Below are 18,225 nucleotides of genomic sequence, written 5' to 3'. Positions count from 1 at the left end.
CTGCCCGCACAGGCTCAGGGGTCCTCGGGCAGGTCTCAGGTGCGGATGCCCGGGCTTCTCGGACCAGGCACCTGTTTTGAATCACGGCGCGAGGCGCCGTGGGGGCGGTGGGGTGGGGGCGGGGTGGCGTCACGTGCGGCGGCGGCCCGGGAAGGTTCCATTTCTTCCGCAGCTCGTGCCCGCGGCGTTCCGGGCCCCTCCTCCGCCCCGCCCAGCCCGCCCCGCCCGCGGCCCCGTCCCAGCCCCGCAGCCCGGCGCTTGCGGGGGGCCGGCCCCGCCCCTCCCGCCAGCCGCCTCCGCGCGTCGTCCGCCCTCACGCCCGACCGCCCGCGCCCCCGCGATCCAGTTGGTGCGGTCCGTGGCGAGCACATCATGGCGATTGAAGGTAAGCGGAGGCCGACGGCGGGGAGGGAGGAGGGTGAACGCTCCGGGAGCGGGGGCTCGGCGGCGCCCGGAGGCCGCGGCACGGGTGGGGCAGTCTCCGGAGCGGGGCGGGAAGCGGCCTGAGGAGGCGCGGGGGTCCCCGCGGCGTCCGGGCGGGCGGGTGGGCGGAGCGGCGCCGTGGGTCCCCCGGACTCTCGCTGGCTGGCTCGGCCCTCGCGGGTCAGTCGGCCTCGGCCGGTGGCCGGGAGTGGGGAGCAGCGGTCCGGCTGGCAGGTACTGGGCCGGGGCCGCCGCTTTCTCCTGGCGGCGCCTAGTGGGGCTCTGGTGCGGTGTTGCAGACCTGGCGGCACCACTGGGGAGCTCTGGACCGCGGGGTGTACCCCTTTCCGTTGACCTCGCTCAGCAAACCAGCCTCCCGCATTACCCGCCTTCCTACCAAACTAGGAGTCTAGTTTTGCTGCTGTCCCAGTCCCGGCCCTCCTCAGTCTTTGGTCCAGAGCGTGGGGCTGCACGCACTCCTCGTCCCTTCTCCTTCTGTGTGCTGTTGGGAGGGACCAGGGAATTTGCAGTGAGGTTAATTTCCTCTGCTAGAGGTTTCCCCCTAACATTCAAAACTGCTTTTTTCTCTACGACAGAGAAGTAAAAATATCTTTGCAACAAATATACATTGTTAGAATCCTGTGTACATTTCAGTTGAAGTGTTACAGTGCCAACAGTACTAATTTTTTGAAAAAGAAACTTAATACATTAAGTTCCTGGATAAAGTGGTTGACACGGAAGCATATTTTTCTCTTGTTTCAAAAACATGTAACTGGAATGAAGTGTCTACATTTTGTTTTGTTTTAAGGGAGGGCATTCTGAAAATGAAGAGCACATGGTTAGGATACTTATGTGAAAGACTGCAGCATCTGCCAGCTCCTGTCTCTTAGATGAACTCAAACAGTGAAAGTAGTTTGTGAAATTCACCTTGGATGTGTATTCCTCTGTGCAGATGTACAAGGCACCTGTCATCATTATTAGCCTAAATTTTATGTGACCCTTTAAGTAAAACTTTTAAAAGCGCTTTCCGTTGAGGTGACCAGTCACTAGTAATATGTATCTTGTGGGCTCCTTTTTGTCAGATCCTGTGGATTCCACAATCGCTTTAGCTGTGTGTTTACATTTATCTTATTTGTTCAAGTTATTGATTGGACATTCAGACAGTTTTAAATACCTACTTTAGCTAAAATTATGGAGAGCACCAGGAATAAGATTTACCTGTAATCCTTTATAGTCGTGTTATTCAGATCAATAATTTCAACCTTTTTCCCCCTCCGTGCTTTTTACAAGAGGTTAAAAATCAAGAAGCTGAATCCAACGATTTACATTTTGTACTTTGTTTTCCCAATCAATTTGTAGTGGAATTTCTTCTGATGTGATAAAGGTAAAAAGAATGATGCAGAAGGTGAGGAAGAATTAGTCAGATAGTATCCATATATGATCCTATAACTTGGAATTTCTTAAAATGTTTTGCAGTTTCTCCTGATTTCCTCAGTCCTTCCCTTCTTAACCCCTAGCAGTTAAATGTGATTGATTCCTTTTTCATGTCAACTGATAGCATTTTGCTCTGCCTACAACTACTTGTGTGCTTAAAGAACAAGATTAATTCCTATATTCTAGAGATTCTTCTGTGAGATACTCTTGTAAATAATTTCACATTTAAGCATAAGGTTTCAGAATATAAAGATCACACATTGTCTTTTCTAGTTTGCCAAAGGAACTATAGTTAATATTAGCATTTCAAACAAAGATGTCAGGTTAGGTCAATCTGAATGCTGTTTTTCAAGTACTAAAGCAGATTTTTTAAATGCTGTGTTACAAAGTCCAAATGAGCTCTGGACCAGGACTTTGTACTGGGACATCTAAGAATTTTAGGGCCCCAAGAGGCCATCTCATCCAACATTATTCCCAATGAAGTGAGTTTGTGGGGTTTTTTGAAGATTTTATTTATTTTTTGATAGAGGGGAAGAGAGAAAGAGATGGACAGAAATATCAGTGTGTAGTTGCCTCTCACATGCCCCTTACTGGGGACTTGGCCTGCAACCCAGGCATGTGCCTTGACTGGGAATCGAACCAGTGACCCTTTGGTTTGCAGGCTGGCACTCAATCCACTGAGTCACACCAGCCAGGGCCCATTGAGGATGGTTCTTAAAACATTGAATTACCTCATTCACTAGACTTAGTAAACACTACTTGGACTAAGTGTTCTATGCTGGACACTATAAAAATAATGAGACCATATTTTTGCCCTCAAGGAGAACATGTTTTGGTGAGGGAGACAGATGATTGCAACCATGCGATTACAGCATAGTGTGAACACCAAGAGATGGATCATCCTTCTTTTGTATAAAAACCTTCAGTGTGTTGAATTCATCCACTTTGTATGCCAGTGAACACTGAACAGTATATGTCAGTGTGGGACTATAATTCTTATAGTTTATAAAGTCTTTGTATTTGACCAAAAATCTGCTATTCAGTAGTGTCTGTTTATATGCTCATTCTAGTACTGCCTCTGGAGCAATAAATTACAAGTCTGCTGTTCTCATGTGCATGGCATCCCTCCTTTCATGCAAATCACATTATTTACAACCTCAGGATGAAGTTGCTCTTTAATGAACTGGCCTATGCCCTTCTTTCATCTAGCACACATTCTTCTGTCTTTTCCAGAAGAATATCAGAAGACTCCTTGTGAAAATGTTTTGCTGAAGTAAAAAAATAATCATCTTTTTTGTTGACTTGCTATACTTTAACCATTTAACTGCTCTGGGCAGCATTTTTAAAAATTGTAAAAGAAGAATTTAGAATCCATGTGTGTGTATGTGTGTGTGTACTTTTTATTCATAATGCACCTTATAGTTAACCACACACTTTCACATATATTTTAAAAATCATCAGCACAGTTCTGAGATGCTCTTGAAGATCCGTTGTGACTCTAAGATTTCCAAGGCAGAATTTGGATTTCCAAAAGCCATTTGAAATAATTAAAAAAAGAAAAAATGCAGGTGGAGAGAAATGGGCGGAGGGGATGGGCTAACTGTAATTGAACAATAAAAATAAATAAATTACTTGAAATTAAAAAAACTGCAAACATTTTATATCATTAGTTTTGAGGGGAAATATCACACTACTTTTTTTGTTTTTCATGTTATTGTTAGAGAGCTATCATTACAATGGAATAGGGGGTGATATAATTACAGAGTTACACCTATCCACAATCTGTGGCAGAGTGAGGTGATTTTTTGAGTAGTTTAGTTTTGGAGGATTTACAGTGTAGTTTAATCAATGATGTTCCTACAATACTGATACTCTGACTTTTGGCAGGAATAAAATTTCTAATGTTTCACAGAAACTTAAGGCATGTTTGGATATTAGGTAGATTTGTTCAGAGACCTCCTCAAGTACTTTTTAGTAATTTTCAATTTATTTAAAGTTTCTTATCTGATTCATTTAAACAAATTTAGAAAAAAGTGGGGAACACTAGAGAATAGTTGTATTTAATTTTTTGTTGTTTTAGGTTGTATTAGAATGCAACAGCGTATACGTAGAAAACAGAACTGCATATTCTTTGACTTAGACAGTCTGTTGAATAGTGATATTTGCATTATTGCTTTCTTTAAATTGAATGCAGTGTTTGTACATAGCATATGTGTAGTAGTAGAGGAGGTTGTCTTCATGGATTTATTTCCATTTAGGCTGACTTCATTCTTTCTGCTGCAAATCCTAGCTAGTTAATTCCTAATATGAAAATGCCCATATAGGATTGGACAAAATACTATAAATAAAACATTACAAGCTTTTGAGTAAAATGATTATTTGCATATTTTATATATGTAGTAAAATATTTATATGCATTTTTAATGTGTACTAAAATCTTAATTGAAACTGGACAAATTGGACCCATTGATTTACCATTTCTTAGAAAGAGAAAATAATGACAACACAGCAAGCTGTTACTAGGAATTTATTTAAAAACAAACTTCTAGGATCTATATGTATATGCAGAACAGTGTCTTATTTTCACAGTTTGAGGACTGTATTAGAATTGTTATTTACAGTAATGTTGTGAGTCAACAGGTAGAGGATTTTAATGAAATTAAATTGTCTTCAGTATTCTGAAGTTACTAATGCAATAATGCATATTAGTAGTTTTAAAAATGTTCCGGTGCAGTAGTTAAAACAAAAAGATGTTCTCAGTTAACTAGAAAATTAATTAGAACACCTTTTGTGAGCATATACTTATTCAGGGCTTTATAGTGTTATCTTAATGAGCTGCTAACCCTCAAAAACATAGTTAAAATAATGAATTAAAAAGTGGCTTAAAAATGGGAAAAATTGATTAATTTACTTACATATGATAAAACTTAACACTTCTTAGAAAAAAATTGTCAAATAAGTTAATAGGAATATATATGGATCAAAAGAGACACTTATGGATCAAAAAGGATATGTTTTACAAATTATAAAGTGCTCTAAGATATTTTGAGAAGAGATATATTTACTTATTTTTTGTGATGCTGAAGTGGTGGTGAGTATGCATCTTAAAATTTAGGCTGTTATTGGGTAGGAATATTGCAAATAAAGTGAGTTTGTAAAAGTAAACAGAAAAATAATTCAAACTATTTTAGCTCAACAGCAATTGCTTAGTAACAACAAAAAAGTAAAGGAATTCCAGTTTGGGAGGATAATTCCCAGGGAGTTGGAAACCTAATTTTTTTTTTTAAGAAAAATTCTAAAAAAGGACAAATTAAGAGAATGAGAAGATTGATGTTTTAGAATATTTACACAGGAGGGTGTTGGAAATTAAATAACTGATACTATGGAACAGAAGAAAACATACAGAGTCTTCTCTGTTTCCAGGGTAAATCTGAGTTTTCTCTGAATGTTGTGTTCTACTTGTGGGGAATGGAAAGGGAATTAACATATTTTGGGTGCCCACCATGGGCCAGGCATCATCTCTGTTGTGGATAGCAAATGCATGTCACTGCTCCCTCTTTCGACTGGTAGCAGACACCTGCTTTGTTAAAGTATCTTCTTTTCCCTACCAGTTGTGGACTTCGTTTCAGAATCATTCTCATCATTGTCCTCTACCCTACCCTGGCAGCACCTGTTACAGAATCAGTATACAGGATAAAACTTTCCTATGTGGAGGTGATTATTATTACTGCTTTACAAATGAGTTTAGTTATTTTTATTTTTTTCTTCCTCCAAAGATTAAGTAACAAGCACAAGGTTTTCGGGACAATGTTAGGTGATGCTGACATTGAAATTGAAGAAACCATGATATTTCTACAACAGTGTTTTTAATTAGGGACTGAAATTGGTGTTATTCCTTGAAGGACTTAATTAGGGACAAAACTAAAAAGTGTCTAGTGATTATTAACTGGTCTAAATGGGTTAAGTTGGGTGGTGGGAGTTGGCACTATTAATAGGAAATATTAAAAATTTCATGCTTGTTATGTGCAGTATGGGTGTCTGCCTAAGAATGAGCTATAACAACTTACGAGTGTAAGCTAGATAGTAATTTAAAGACTGCGATTACGTTAATGCATATGTTTTGGAGACAAGACTTTAGACAAGATAGAATTTAAAATAGTTCTAAAGTAGCCTTGCAGTGTTTGAGAAGAAATGAATAGAACCTATAAATTGTAGTGATTTAGGCTAATGTTCAAAATAAACATGGTAGAAAAAATAAGGTCAGTTTTAATAAGGACTCCTAGATCCAGTTTGAAGGTAATAAATCTTTGGGTTTAATTCCATTTTTGTACCTCTGGGTATATTTTGAATGGAATCCAACATCATACATATTTTCTTTCTGTAGACATGTGGAAAAGGATATACTTTATAATGAGCCCCACCTTAAAAAATTCCCAGTTCCCAGGCACACTCTCAAGTATGTGTGAGTTCAGATACAAACGCACACGTAAGTGCACACATGAGGTAAGTGCGCACATTCACAGCACATGTGTGTGCACCCACACACATTTATTTCCTCTTACACCACATACTCAGGCCAATTGTAGAGGATTATGCCAGTTTACATTATGTTCCTACAGGGGTTTGCCTGAGGGAAAAGGTGGTAACTTTGACTAAACTTGTCATTGTCTACCTATTTCCATGTTGCTGAGATGATTATTTCAAGAACATTGCTGCTGTTATCTCCAAGAATAGTTTTGAGAAATTTACTTTTATTTAAATTACCTTAAAGGGTTGGAAAACAATTACATAATTCTAGTTTTTTCTAAAAGTGAAGAAAGATCAGTTTTTACTGTCTCATTCTGTTAAACCTAGTATTCTAATGAATTTTTTCTGACCATTAACTAGTGACTTTGGGCAGCTGTACTTGTAGTCCTTGGTTTGTCTGTCTGTGATAAGCTAGATAACTTTATTTCTGAGTTCAAGAGTGTTATATTTTGTCATTCTAATATGGGCTGTAATTCTCCATTACCATCATGTCTTTGAAATACATTTGATGTGTGAAAAAATATTTTTATATGAGTTCATTTTGTCGATGATTACTTGTTTTAGTGGAAGATTCATCTCTTTCTGAAAAGATTGACTAACTGATTATTTTAAGTAACCATTCTCTCAAATTGGTTTAGTCACTTCTTGATTTTTGGAGGTTTCTCAAAAAATTCAAAATAGAACTACCATATGATCCAGCAGCCCCACTCCTGAGTATAATGTATCCAAAGGTAATGAAAACAGCATATTGCACATTTATTGCAATCTTATTCACAGTAGCTGAGATATGGAGACAGCCTAAGCATCTGTCAGTAGATGAGTGGATAAAGATGTGGCATATATATGTATGCAATGGAAGATTATTCAGACATGGAAAAGAGGGAAGTTCTGCCATTTGCAGTAACATGGGTGGACCTTGAGGGCATTATGCTAAGTGAGATAAGTCAGATGCAGAAAGAGAGACACTGTAGGATATCACTTATGCATGGAATCTCAAAAAGCAGAACTCATAAAAACAGAGTAGAATGGTGGTTACCAAGGGCTCGGGGCACAGTAATTTGGGAGCTGCTGTTTAAGGATATAAACTTGTACCCCGTAGGTAAATAGGCTCTAGAGATTAATGCACAGTATAGTGATTATAGACAATAATATTGTATTGTAAACTTCAGGGATGCTGTGAGACTGTATCTTAATTGTTCCCATCACAAAAAATGGTAATTATGTGACATGACAGAAATATTACCTACTGATAAGGTGGTAATCATATTGCAGTTATAAATGTATCAAATCAGCAGGTTGTACATCTTAAACATATACAATACTATATGTCAAATATAACTCAATAAAAATAATCATCCCCCTATATGTTGGATATACATATTTGATTATAAGTGTATCAAATCACCATGATGTACACTCCAAATATCTTAAATATTATCTGGTGAGAATGTCTCAATAAAGCTGAAATTTAATTAAAAAATCAATAATTATGTATTCTTGTGCATTGTACTCTTAAAATCAGACAGCCACTATTTAGATTAATATCATATCTAAGTCAGAGTATGACTTGCCTTTTTCTTCCAAATTGGACATTTTCCTTGGAAACTTTTCAGATTTACTTTTAGAGGTTTTTTTTAAAAAGGCATAAAATTTGTAGCCTTTTGACTCTTGAACTTACACGTTAAAACGTACACTTAACATACAGAATGCATGATATTCCCTCACACTCTTCCTTAGGAAGCATTGAAGGTAAAAAGAGTATTGATTTGAGTGTCTGATACTATGATGAAGTTTATTTAACTTTTGGAGAGTTATTTTTGTACTTTTAAAAATAAGGTTTGCCCCTCCAAATTTTGCTGTATAATTTGACATTTATCTTTAATATTCATTTTTATTTCAATAATAGTAATTGCTCATGAGTCCCCCATGTACATCAGTTTGTCTCATAATCTCACTTTTTGGTTAGAATTTTCAGAACAAATGTCAAGAATAGTAGAGCACACTCTTACTTGCCTTTTCTAGTTATGTGATTTTTGTGCATACTTTGGCAGACTTGACAATTATGAATTGACTTCAAATTTAAAATATACCAATTATTTGAGCTTTTTATTTATTCAGTCCTTTCATTTGATACAGGGAAATTGAATACTTTTAAAAGTGGGAGTTAGTTTCCATTGTCATTCTGCACTATGGAGAAAGGTCATGGAATATAATAGTATTTTGAAAAATATAATAGTGTTTCTTGTTCCTGCTAATACTTGTAAAAACTATGTAGTTACACTAAGATGTGATAGTAAAACCTAACCAATTTATACTTAACATGGGGGAAAGTTTAGTTTTAATTATGGGCTTTAAAAAGTGCAGCCTTGTTACATAAACTAAGTACATAACTCAAACTAAGGTCTAAGTGTTACTGTCTAGAGAACAGGCCTTGTTGACTGTGTGAGAAATAGTCTTAGCCTATGCACACATCAGTGGTGGTGTCAGTATACATTACAGTTATTGTTATACATGATCTTCTAAAGTTCTTGAAGTTTGTTTCCTGTAATTTGGTAACTATTCTCCTTTCAGTCATTTGACTAGTGTCTTATTCATTTCAGAGATATGTGGTGTATAGGTATTGTTTATTCTAGCCCCTCAGCAGCTGATCAGTGGTTGTTCATTGGTAATAATACAGTTGACAAGGTCTCACTGTATTTACACTGAGGTTTGCTGAATAATAGTTCCTTTATAATCATAGCTAAGTTAGGTGCTTTTTCTTACTCTATATTCCTTATAACCAGTGACTGTTCTGTAGTGTTGACAATAAAGAAGCAATGACATTGTTACAACCAAGTTAGAATGTAGATCCAGTTTAATTGAGTAATAGAAATACTGTTTTCTAATTTTTTACCTTGCTTCCTAGATGACCTACTTTTTTTTTTAGTGGATATCATGGTTTTTCTCATTGCTGTAAGATATTTCTTACAATTTAATTGTTTATAATGAGCTTTATAATAAACTAAGATGGTTAAATTGTTTAAAAGTTTTATTATGCAAACTCTAAACATAACTTACAGCATAATTATATGGTCATGAATATATAGGGCACTACAAAATTTTATTCAGCTTACATTCATTAAAGAAGTAGCACTATGTTTCAGAGTGAAGGAAATACTATTTCTATAGTAACTAGTAATATTATTCTTAAAGTAATTTTAGATAATAATTATGATAAATTTAGGTTGAATTAGTTTTTATCATATTGTTTTCTTTATAAACTTTGTGTTATCACTATAGATTTGTAAGAGTGAGTAGCTGAAGAATGGGGAAAGGATCATTTCATTTCATGCGGTATGAGAATAGTGATAAAGTATAAAAAGTATTTTGACAGGGCTGACCCTTCCATAATTACTTGCCTGTGTATATTAATGCTCAGACACAAAAGCGGGTCCTTCCTTGTAGTGCTTCCTTCTAGAGGACTTGAAGAGGTATTTAGGAAATGGTGGTAGGTTTCTGCTTGTGGGAAGCTTGCCATTTAAAATAAATACTTGAATGAAATGTCATCATTCCAAGACTTTGTAAGATCTCGGCTCCAAGAAAATTCTCTATATCAGGTCATCACTCTCATGTAGTGAAATTTAAAGAGAAGAATTGGCGCCCTGGCTGGTGTAGCTCAGTGGATTGAGCGCGGGCTGCGAACCAAAGCATTGCAGGTTCGATTCCCAGCCAGGGCACATGCCTGCCTGGGTTGCAGGCCACGGCCCCCAGCAACTGCACATTGATGTTTCTCTCTCTCTTTCTTCCTCCCTTCCCTCTCTAAAAATAAATAAATAAAATCTTAAAAAAAAAAGAATTGGCAAACTCTTTTCCTGAGTTAATTTCTAGAAGCTAATTTAAAATAGTTCTTTGTAATAAAGTCAGGTTATTTTCTGTTTTTAACTTCTAATAAAATTTTTTCTAACAGGTGGAGAAAGAACCTGTGGAGTACATGAACTTATCTGTATTAGAAAAGGTAAGACAATGCTCTGCATGGATATTTAAATACAGAATGAGCATTTTACAGTATCTGATAAATTTTAGTAATATATTGAGAGTTGTGAGTTATATTTAGTTTTGTTGGGCTGTTAAAGCCTGGTTTCTAGCATATTGGTTGTTGGACATGGTGAAGAGGCAAAGAATGGAGGGTTTGATTTTTGTTCCCTCTCCGAATCTGGCGTCTGAGTGCCTGCTGACCTCCCATTGACTTCTGTTCTGCTACTGTGCCCCATCAGACCTCCCATTGACTTCTGTTCTACTACTGTGCCCCAACAGAGAGATGTGAGGAGTTGTTGAAATTCAGATCGGGAGCATGTCCAAAGACCACAGCATCTTTTGACACCAACAGCTGTTTATGCTTCCTTACAAGGAACCATCTGACAACTGGGTGGTTCAGTAAGGGGGCCCCAAGAAAGGTAATTCAGTTACTAAGTGGGAGGCAAGCCATCAGATATTCTCTGTATTTGGATGAATCAGGAGAGACTTGGGAGTTCCTACCCTCATAACTAATCACAAATCTGTGATATTTGTGAAGAAAGGAAAAGATAGACCTGAGAGGCTCAGAGGAAGAAATCCTCATAAATTTACTGCTGTTTTCTCTTTTTAAACTTGGGGGACTCTCTTTTTCTTGCATCTTTCTTGAAAACTGACCTGGCCCTCCTGGGTCTAGCTGACGAGCTGCATTGCCCTCCCTGATATTCCACCCTAAGCGGGTGTGGGGGTCGGTGTCCGGGATACGTGAGGATGACGGCGTGGCAGGGGACCGCCAGCACACTCCCAGTCAGTCTTGTTCAGGCGTGGAAAGCCTCCGCTGCTTCATGTCCAAGGAAAACCCTTTCTGGGTGAATTTGACATGGTCTTACTAGTTTACCTATGTGTCACCCCTTGCAACTGCTGTCATTTAAAAACATTCTCTTTTTGTAAAAGTGTGGTTTACCTATTTACCTCTTCTCTACTACCACAAAGGAGAAAACTGAAATCGGTTTCCTGAAATCAAATTTGGGATTGTGATTTACACACTGTACCCACTGTTGATTTGTGCTTCTTACCTGAAATGGAGGAGGGAGGGGACAACTTTATACATTGTTCTCCTCCTCTTTGTGAACTTTTTAGTCTCCTATATCAATCCAGAATTAATATCAATGTTTTAAATAATTTTATAGTTATTACCTGTCCCAGTAACACTTTTAAAACACAGAATTTATTTGACTGGACATTGGAAGGCACTCTACAGCTCATTTGGAATCAAAAGCAAGCTATCAGAACTGTGGTGAGGTGAAGAGAGAATCAAGACAAAAATAGAGACAGCTAGGAAGGAGGAAAAAAAATTTGCAATGGCCTTTTGTAGCTGCAGTGGGAACAGAAAACTTCAATGGGGAAAATAGCGTGAACAAAAGTAGATGAACACACCTTTCATTGTGACTCTTCTTGCCATTCTTCATTGCCACCCCCATTCCTGTCCAGGTAGTTTGCAGGCCATGCCTTGCCCAGATATTAGTCCAGGCTTTTCACTTTCTTCCATTTTTCTATAGAATTTTAAATCTGTGCTTAAAATTTTTAAAAATGTATCATACCATAGTCATGTCATGGAAAAGTGTCCTTATTCTAGAGTATGTTCCATAAGTATTTGAATCTTTCAAAATTAATGCTACTGCTTTTGCATTTTAAGGGGACTTGCATAGAGTAGAGCATATGAAAGTCACATAAAATAGAATGATTGTAATTAGTCTCAAAGATTCTGGTAAAATGGCATCTCTGACATTGTAGCCAATTTCTTTTTATTGGCGTGGCTGTTCCTTGTCTTCTTTGCTGGCTTCTCTCCGTGAGACCTCTGCATGTTGGAACGTGCCAGAGTTCAGTCCTGGGTTTGCTTCATTTTTCTGTCTTTGCCCTCTGTTTGATTTTATCTGGTTCTGTTTTTTTAAATGCCACACACATTTATAAATCCAGCTCTGAGCTGTCCTTGAGCTCCCTGCCCTTAATTCAGTCTACTTACTTGATATTACTGTCTGGAGGTCTGTTAGAATAACAACTTGACATTTCTAAAATGCGCATGTTGAGCCCTGGCTGGGCGGCTCGGCTCAGTTGGTTAGAGCCTGTTTCCGGCTATAAAATTCTGGTAGTTTGTCAGTCTCCTTTCATTTTGTCTTCTCTCATCCCTTTCAGTTCAAGCTGGCCGTGTTGCTGCTGGTATAACATTCTCAAAAAGGATTCTTGTGAGTCTTCTCACTATGTCGTGGAGCTTCAGTCAGTTAGGCAAGATGCTCCTTCCCGGGTCTTCCCTCGAGAACTTTGTCTCTGTTTTGGCTTCTGCTGTGATGGCTGAGGGGAGTCCATGAGTCACATGCCTCATCTTTCCGGAGAGCCTTCCGTGTCACTGAATATTGCGAACTTTTATTCATTTTGAGGCACTTGCAAAAGATTGTCCACCAACTTAGTAGATTTTAGAATGTCCCATGTTCGTTCTAGATTTAATTGTTTAGATATAATATAGAAAAAGTATAAGTAAGATCTATATAAGAAATATATGAATAAACTATATATATTATTTGTCCTTTCTACAAAATGTGAAATACTGTATATTATTTTCTATTTTGCTTTTTAAAAAAATAAAACCTAACCATATATCCTAGAGTAATTCAGATTAGTAGGTAAAGATATCTCAGTCTTTTTACTGTCTACATTGTATTCCACTCTGTGAAAATACCATAATTTATTCAACTGATTTCTTTTTTTAATTTTTCTTTTTAAAAACCAGAACATTCATTGTATGATTAATCATTGAAATTCTTAAGATGAACTGGACAACAGCTGCCTTCCTGGGTTTAGGTGTTGTTTCTCGTGGACTCCGTGCCTGCATCTGTGGTGCCCAGTGTTTAGGTGCCTTACTTGAACAGTCCCAGTGGCATTTCACCTTTTGGCCTGGGCACTCCAGTTCTGCCTTCTCCCCTGCTTGTCAGCGTGGCCACATTGGCCGCAGGCTGACTGCTGAAGATGGTAGGCCCTGGAGCCACAGCGGTGGCACACCGTGTGCATCCTATTGTGGGTCCAAACAACCACATTCTTGTTGTCATCTTGCTCTTGCTGTTCAGCTAATTTCCTACCGATGGGAATTGCTTTGCTTTAAAACTTCTGCCACTAAAACAATGCCACTGCCACCTTTGAATGAATACCTTTGTCAGTGTGTTATTGTGGTCTGTTTTTAGGTAGATGCTGAAATGTTGGGTTGCTGAGTTAAAGAGTGATGCATGATTTTACTAGAAGTTGCAGAATTCTTGTTCTTACATGTTGTAACATTTTGCATTCCCACCAACAAATACATGAATTCACAGTTCTGCCAGCAGAGTGTGTCTTAAACTTTTGGATTTTTTTTGTTGTTGTTGTTAATCTGGTAAGTAAAAAATTGTAGTTTGGCATCATTCAGATTTTCATTTCTTTATAAGCGACGTTGAGTGTCAGGTGTTTGCATGGTTTGATTTGAAGGACATTAGAAGAACTTGCTTCTTCTGAAATGTCTTTCCTATCAGTGTTCTGTGATTTCTCATCCCCTGACATTTGCTATAATTAGGATTTATCTGGTCTTTAGAAATTTATTTCAAAATGTGTTACATGGGATGAGAAGGTGGGGAGAGTTAGTCTTTGGTCCTCCAGCATTTTCGTCTAAACACCCTAGCATAGAGTATCAGATTATTTTACTCTCATCGTGGAAAACCAGAAACTATAGCCCTGAAGGCCTGGTACCCCGGACAGTAAGGGGAAGAGGTTGGGTTGATGGGTAAAAAGCAGAGTGAAACACTCTAGGACAGTGCCCAGAATGGGCAGGTCTTAGATGCCAAGGGCAGCCTAAATAGAGGACACCGAAGACAAATTGCATCTCTGCTATAATTTTACCATGAGTTGCTTGGCATTGTCTCTTCTTTTCCAAATATCCAGGAGACCAGCGCCCCTGGGTATTGTCACCCCACTTCTGACTTGTGCTGAATGAGGGAGTCTGAAGTCTCAAGGGAAGGCCATATTAGTAATGTGGTCCGACTAGTTGTACAATACTGTAACTTTTGCAACTCCTTCTTAGCGTCTAAATCTAAGGTCCTAAAGTTGCAGGTACAAGCTGGTCTTCTTGCTTGCTTTTTTTCCTTTCTTTCCTGCTTTCCTTTTTAAAGTTGGCTTCTATGGCATTTTATTGTGTCTTCTATCCTCCAGTAACATTTTACTCTTTAGTGGAAGGGATGGTGGGGTTCATAGGTTTCGTACTATGAAAGAGGAAGCAGTGGCAGGAAGGCAGCCAGTTTTAGAGTTATTCATCTATCTCCTTGTGTAGTTGGTGGAAACCAAAAGTCTATAAAATGAATGAAACTCTTATTTTACTTTCTTGTGTATCTATTGTGTGTGTAATCTGTTTAGCAAATGATTAAGTGCTAGGCACTGTTCTAGGTACTGGAGATATTGCAGTGCATAGGACAGTTTACCTGCTTTTCATTCCTGGGGATTATTGGAAACAGACAATAAACAAATAGAATCATTCTCAACAGCCATAAGTGCCGTGAATAAAATAGAACACAGTGGTGTGTGTGGCTGGTGGGGGGAGGGAGAGGGAGAGACAGTTCGGATAGATACTCAGGTAAAGCCTCTCTGAGGCTAACATTTAAGCTGACATCTGCATGATGTGATGATATTCAGGGAAGGTCACAGAGAAGAGGGCAGTGCAAATACTTGGAGGTGGGAGCAAGGCTTGGCATGTCCAAGATGCTGAAAGAAGCATAATGGAGGAAGTAGTGATGAATGTGGGAGGTCTTACAAAATGAGGTGGGAAAGGGAGGAAGTATCCAGGTCATGTGATGGGTTTGTGCTTAATTATAAACACAATGAGATCTAAAGAGGTTTTAGAGCCCGGGAGTGATGTGATTTGCTGGTAATATATGATGTGTAAGGGGCTTCAAGTGGAAGTAAGGAGACCAGTTAGGGAGCTGTTGAAGTAATCTAGGTAAGATATGATGGGGCTCGGGTCACGGTGTCAGTTGTAAAGTTGAGAAGTCCGTAGATTTAGGATATATTTTATAGGTAGAATTGACAGAACTTGAAGATGGATTAGTGCTGATGAGGGGCTGGAGGGAAAGAGGATGTCTCTCAGGTTTTGGCATCACTTCTGAGTGGTGGTTCTGTTAGGTGGAAAGGGAAAGACGGAGGGAGGAGCTCTTGGAGCAGAGCTGATGATGCGTGGAAATCAGGTACTCTGTGTTGACTCTGAGATGCCTATTACTGAAGATGTCAGGAAGGCAGTTGGCTGGGTATCTAAATATGGGATTCAACGGGAAAGGTTAGGGTGAGAGATGTAAATTTTGGGGGGTATACAATTTTTAAAGCTGTGAGATTATTTGAGGACACCCAAGAGGTGAGTTCAGGTAGAAAGAGATGACCAAGTAAAGCATTAACATGAATATGTATTTCATGTAAAAATTAAAGGTATTTATTTCTGTTGGAGTTGCTGAAGATGAATAGTTTATTACCTTAAATAATTATCTTTGGAATTAGTTTAAAGACAATTAATGAATGGTTGCCTTGCATTCTACTAGGGATAATTATTTATCATTGACTCTTAACGCATCTTTTAGGAGTAAGTGTTCTTGGTCGATTTTACTACAGTGGTTCTCTTAGAGGTTGTGGTTTTGGCAATTAGAGGGTAGGCAAGATAAGCTATAGTCAGTGTGGTAAGAGAATAGCAATGGTGTAGGAAGGAACCTGTGGTATTGTTTGTTACATCCATTTTCAAAAGTAAAGCTGCAGCAGCAGGTTTAGACTCAAGCAAAATTATGATGTCTATAGTATTTGTCTTCTTTACTTTAAAAGTGGAAGCTCTGATTTTAAATGAAAGTAATACTGCTTACATAGTTAACAAGTGCATTTCCTTGCCCTCCCATTCTTCATACCAGTCCTACTCCCCAGAGGCAGTGGCTTCCAACTCTTTTAGCTGTCTTTCCCCCACCTGCTTACCTTTATATTCTAAATGAAGTTTCTCTGTATTTTTTGGTTTTAAAATTATTTTGACATCTGCTGCTTTCCTGCTGTGGTAGGTAAAGAGTTAGTTCTGGGAAATTAGCATAGTAGTTAGGTATATGACTCTGGAGTCAAGACTGCAAGGTTTTAGTAGTCTTTCTATCACTTATCGATTCTGTGTCCTTGGGTGGGTTACGGAGCCCTGTCTATCCTGCTGTCCTCATTGTATTGTTGTCTTCCACTGTTGTCTTCCTTGTGTGCTGTTGTGAAGGTTAAGCTAGTTCCTGCATATGAAATATATATCAGTACATTTGTTGTATAAAGCCAGGAATAAAAGCTAATAATCAAATTTAATAATTTTAATCTTTATGAAAATAAAAAAATACATGTTATCCTCCCCATGCATTTGTCCACTCCCTATTTCCCCAGTATAGTGGTATTTCAATTGTGGTTAAGTCAGTTTTCAGAATTTACATTTTTATGACCGATATTGTTTACAGTAAAGACATTATTATATAATAAATATATTTCCCTTTTTGGTACAATTTCATGTGTCTTAAAATGTCCTCTGCCTTTACTGTCTACTTTCAGACACCTGCCTTAATCCCTCGTTAACCAGAGTTCAAATCCATGCCGATTTCTCTGTCATTCAGATTCCGATACCACCCTTTTTCTCATATTGATACATAACTTCTGTATCGTATATCATTGCCTAAGGTTTTTCTGCTTCCCTACAGAACAGTTTGCCATCATATTATATTACCTAAGGTACGGTTAGTTGCCATACCAAGCAAGCCCCAAAGAAATAATGACTTAAACAGGACAGAGGTTTCTTTCTAACTGGGTGAAGCCCAGGTCACGTGTATCAGATTGCCACAGGACCCTCCTTTGGGCAGGAATTTAGGGACCCAGTCTCCTGCCTTGTGGCTCTGGCATCTTCCGTGGGTAGCTTCAGAGGCTGCTTGGGTTCATCTGCACCCAGCAGAGGTGCACGAGTGGGTAGGGAGAAGGAGCTAGTGCCCAGGAAGTTAGTATGGACTAGGCCTGGAAGTAGTACAGATTTCCTAACAGTAATATTTCATTTAATAATTCGGTTACATGGCTACATCTGATCCCAAAACAAGGTGGAAAATGTTAGTGAGCCAGTGAGCCCAGGAAGTACAGTGACCTTCATTTTCCCAATTATCAGTTATTTTACCCTAATATGCCCACCTTCCCCTAGTCTTACATGTTCTGTTTATGTTAATGGTGATCATCTGGATAAATTCCCCCTAGAGGTAGTTGTGTAACCTCAAGCTGTGACCTAGTGAAAGAATTTTGGGCTAGGTAGAAGAGGAGGGTGATATGGACCGATATAATAGCTATTTTTCTTTGTTGCTGTTGTATTTTGTTTTAGTGGGGAAGGAATTGTCAATCCTCTGATTGGGTGATTCTCTTTTGTCTTGTGGAACTCTGCCATTTGCTTCTTTTCCCTTCCTCCACCCAACTGCCAAAAGGCCTTCTCCCTTCTTGCCTTTTTTTGTTTTCCGGAACTGTGAGTTACAAAGGCTGTTCAACTACCCCTTGAAATCATGCTTTGCCCCTTTAACTCATGGGCTTTGAAGTTCTCTCCCTGTGTTCTAATCTACTGAATTATTTATTTATTTTTAAAATATTTTCAGATGTAAAATGGACATATAGGTAGTTTTAGATCAGCCTTTGGGCGCCTTGTATCTTCCTTCTTCTGTCTTAGCAGTTTGTCCTCACCTGTAACAAACCAATCAGTGGGGCTGGAGAGGGTGGGAGCTGGAGAGATTGGGCCCTATACTGCATTTTTTCGGACCATAACACGCA

The 18,225-nt window shown here is 38.7% G+C and overlaps 1 protein-coding gene across 1 annotated transcript in view; it reads left to right on the top strand.

Moving 5' to 3' along the window:
* Nucleotides 1–366: 366 nt before the first annotated feature.
* Nucleotides 367–18,225, top strand: part of SYT14 (synaptotagmin 14) — a 216,597-nt gene continuing 198,738 nt past the window's right edge. Inside the window, exons 1-2 of the mRNA XM_045838675.1 lie at nucleotides 367–385; nucleotides 10,331–10,378. Of these exons, the coding sequence (XP_045694631.1) occupies nucleotides 373–385; nucleotides 10,331–10,378 (61 nt within the window). The 5' untranslated portion in view covers nucleotides 367–372. The remainder of the gene's footprint in view (nucleotides 386–10,330; nucleotides 10,379–18,225) is intronic.

The sequence above is a fragment of the Phyllostomus hastatus genome, unplaced genomic scaffold (assembly GCF_019186645.2).
Source record: "Phyllostomus hastatus isolate PE091 unplaced genomic scaffold, TTU_PhHast_1.1 phas_contig_283, whole genome shotgun sequence".
NCBI classification, from domain to species: Eukaryota; Metazoa; Chordata; class Mammalia; order Chiroptera; family Phyllostomidae; genus Phyllostomus; species Phyllostomus hastatus.
This window is presented reverse-complemented; position numbering and strand designations above follow the sequence as displayed.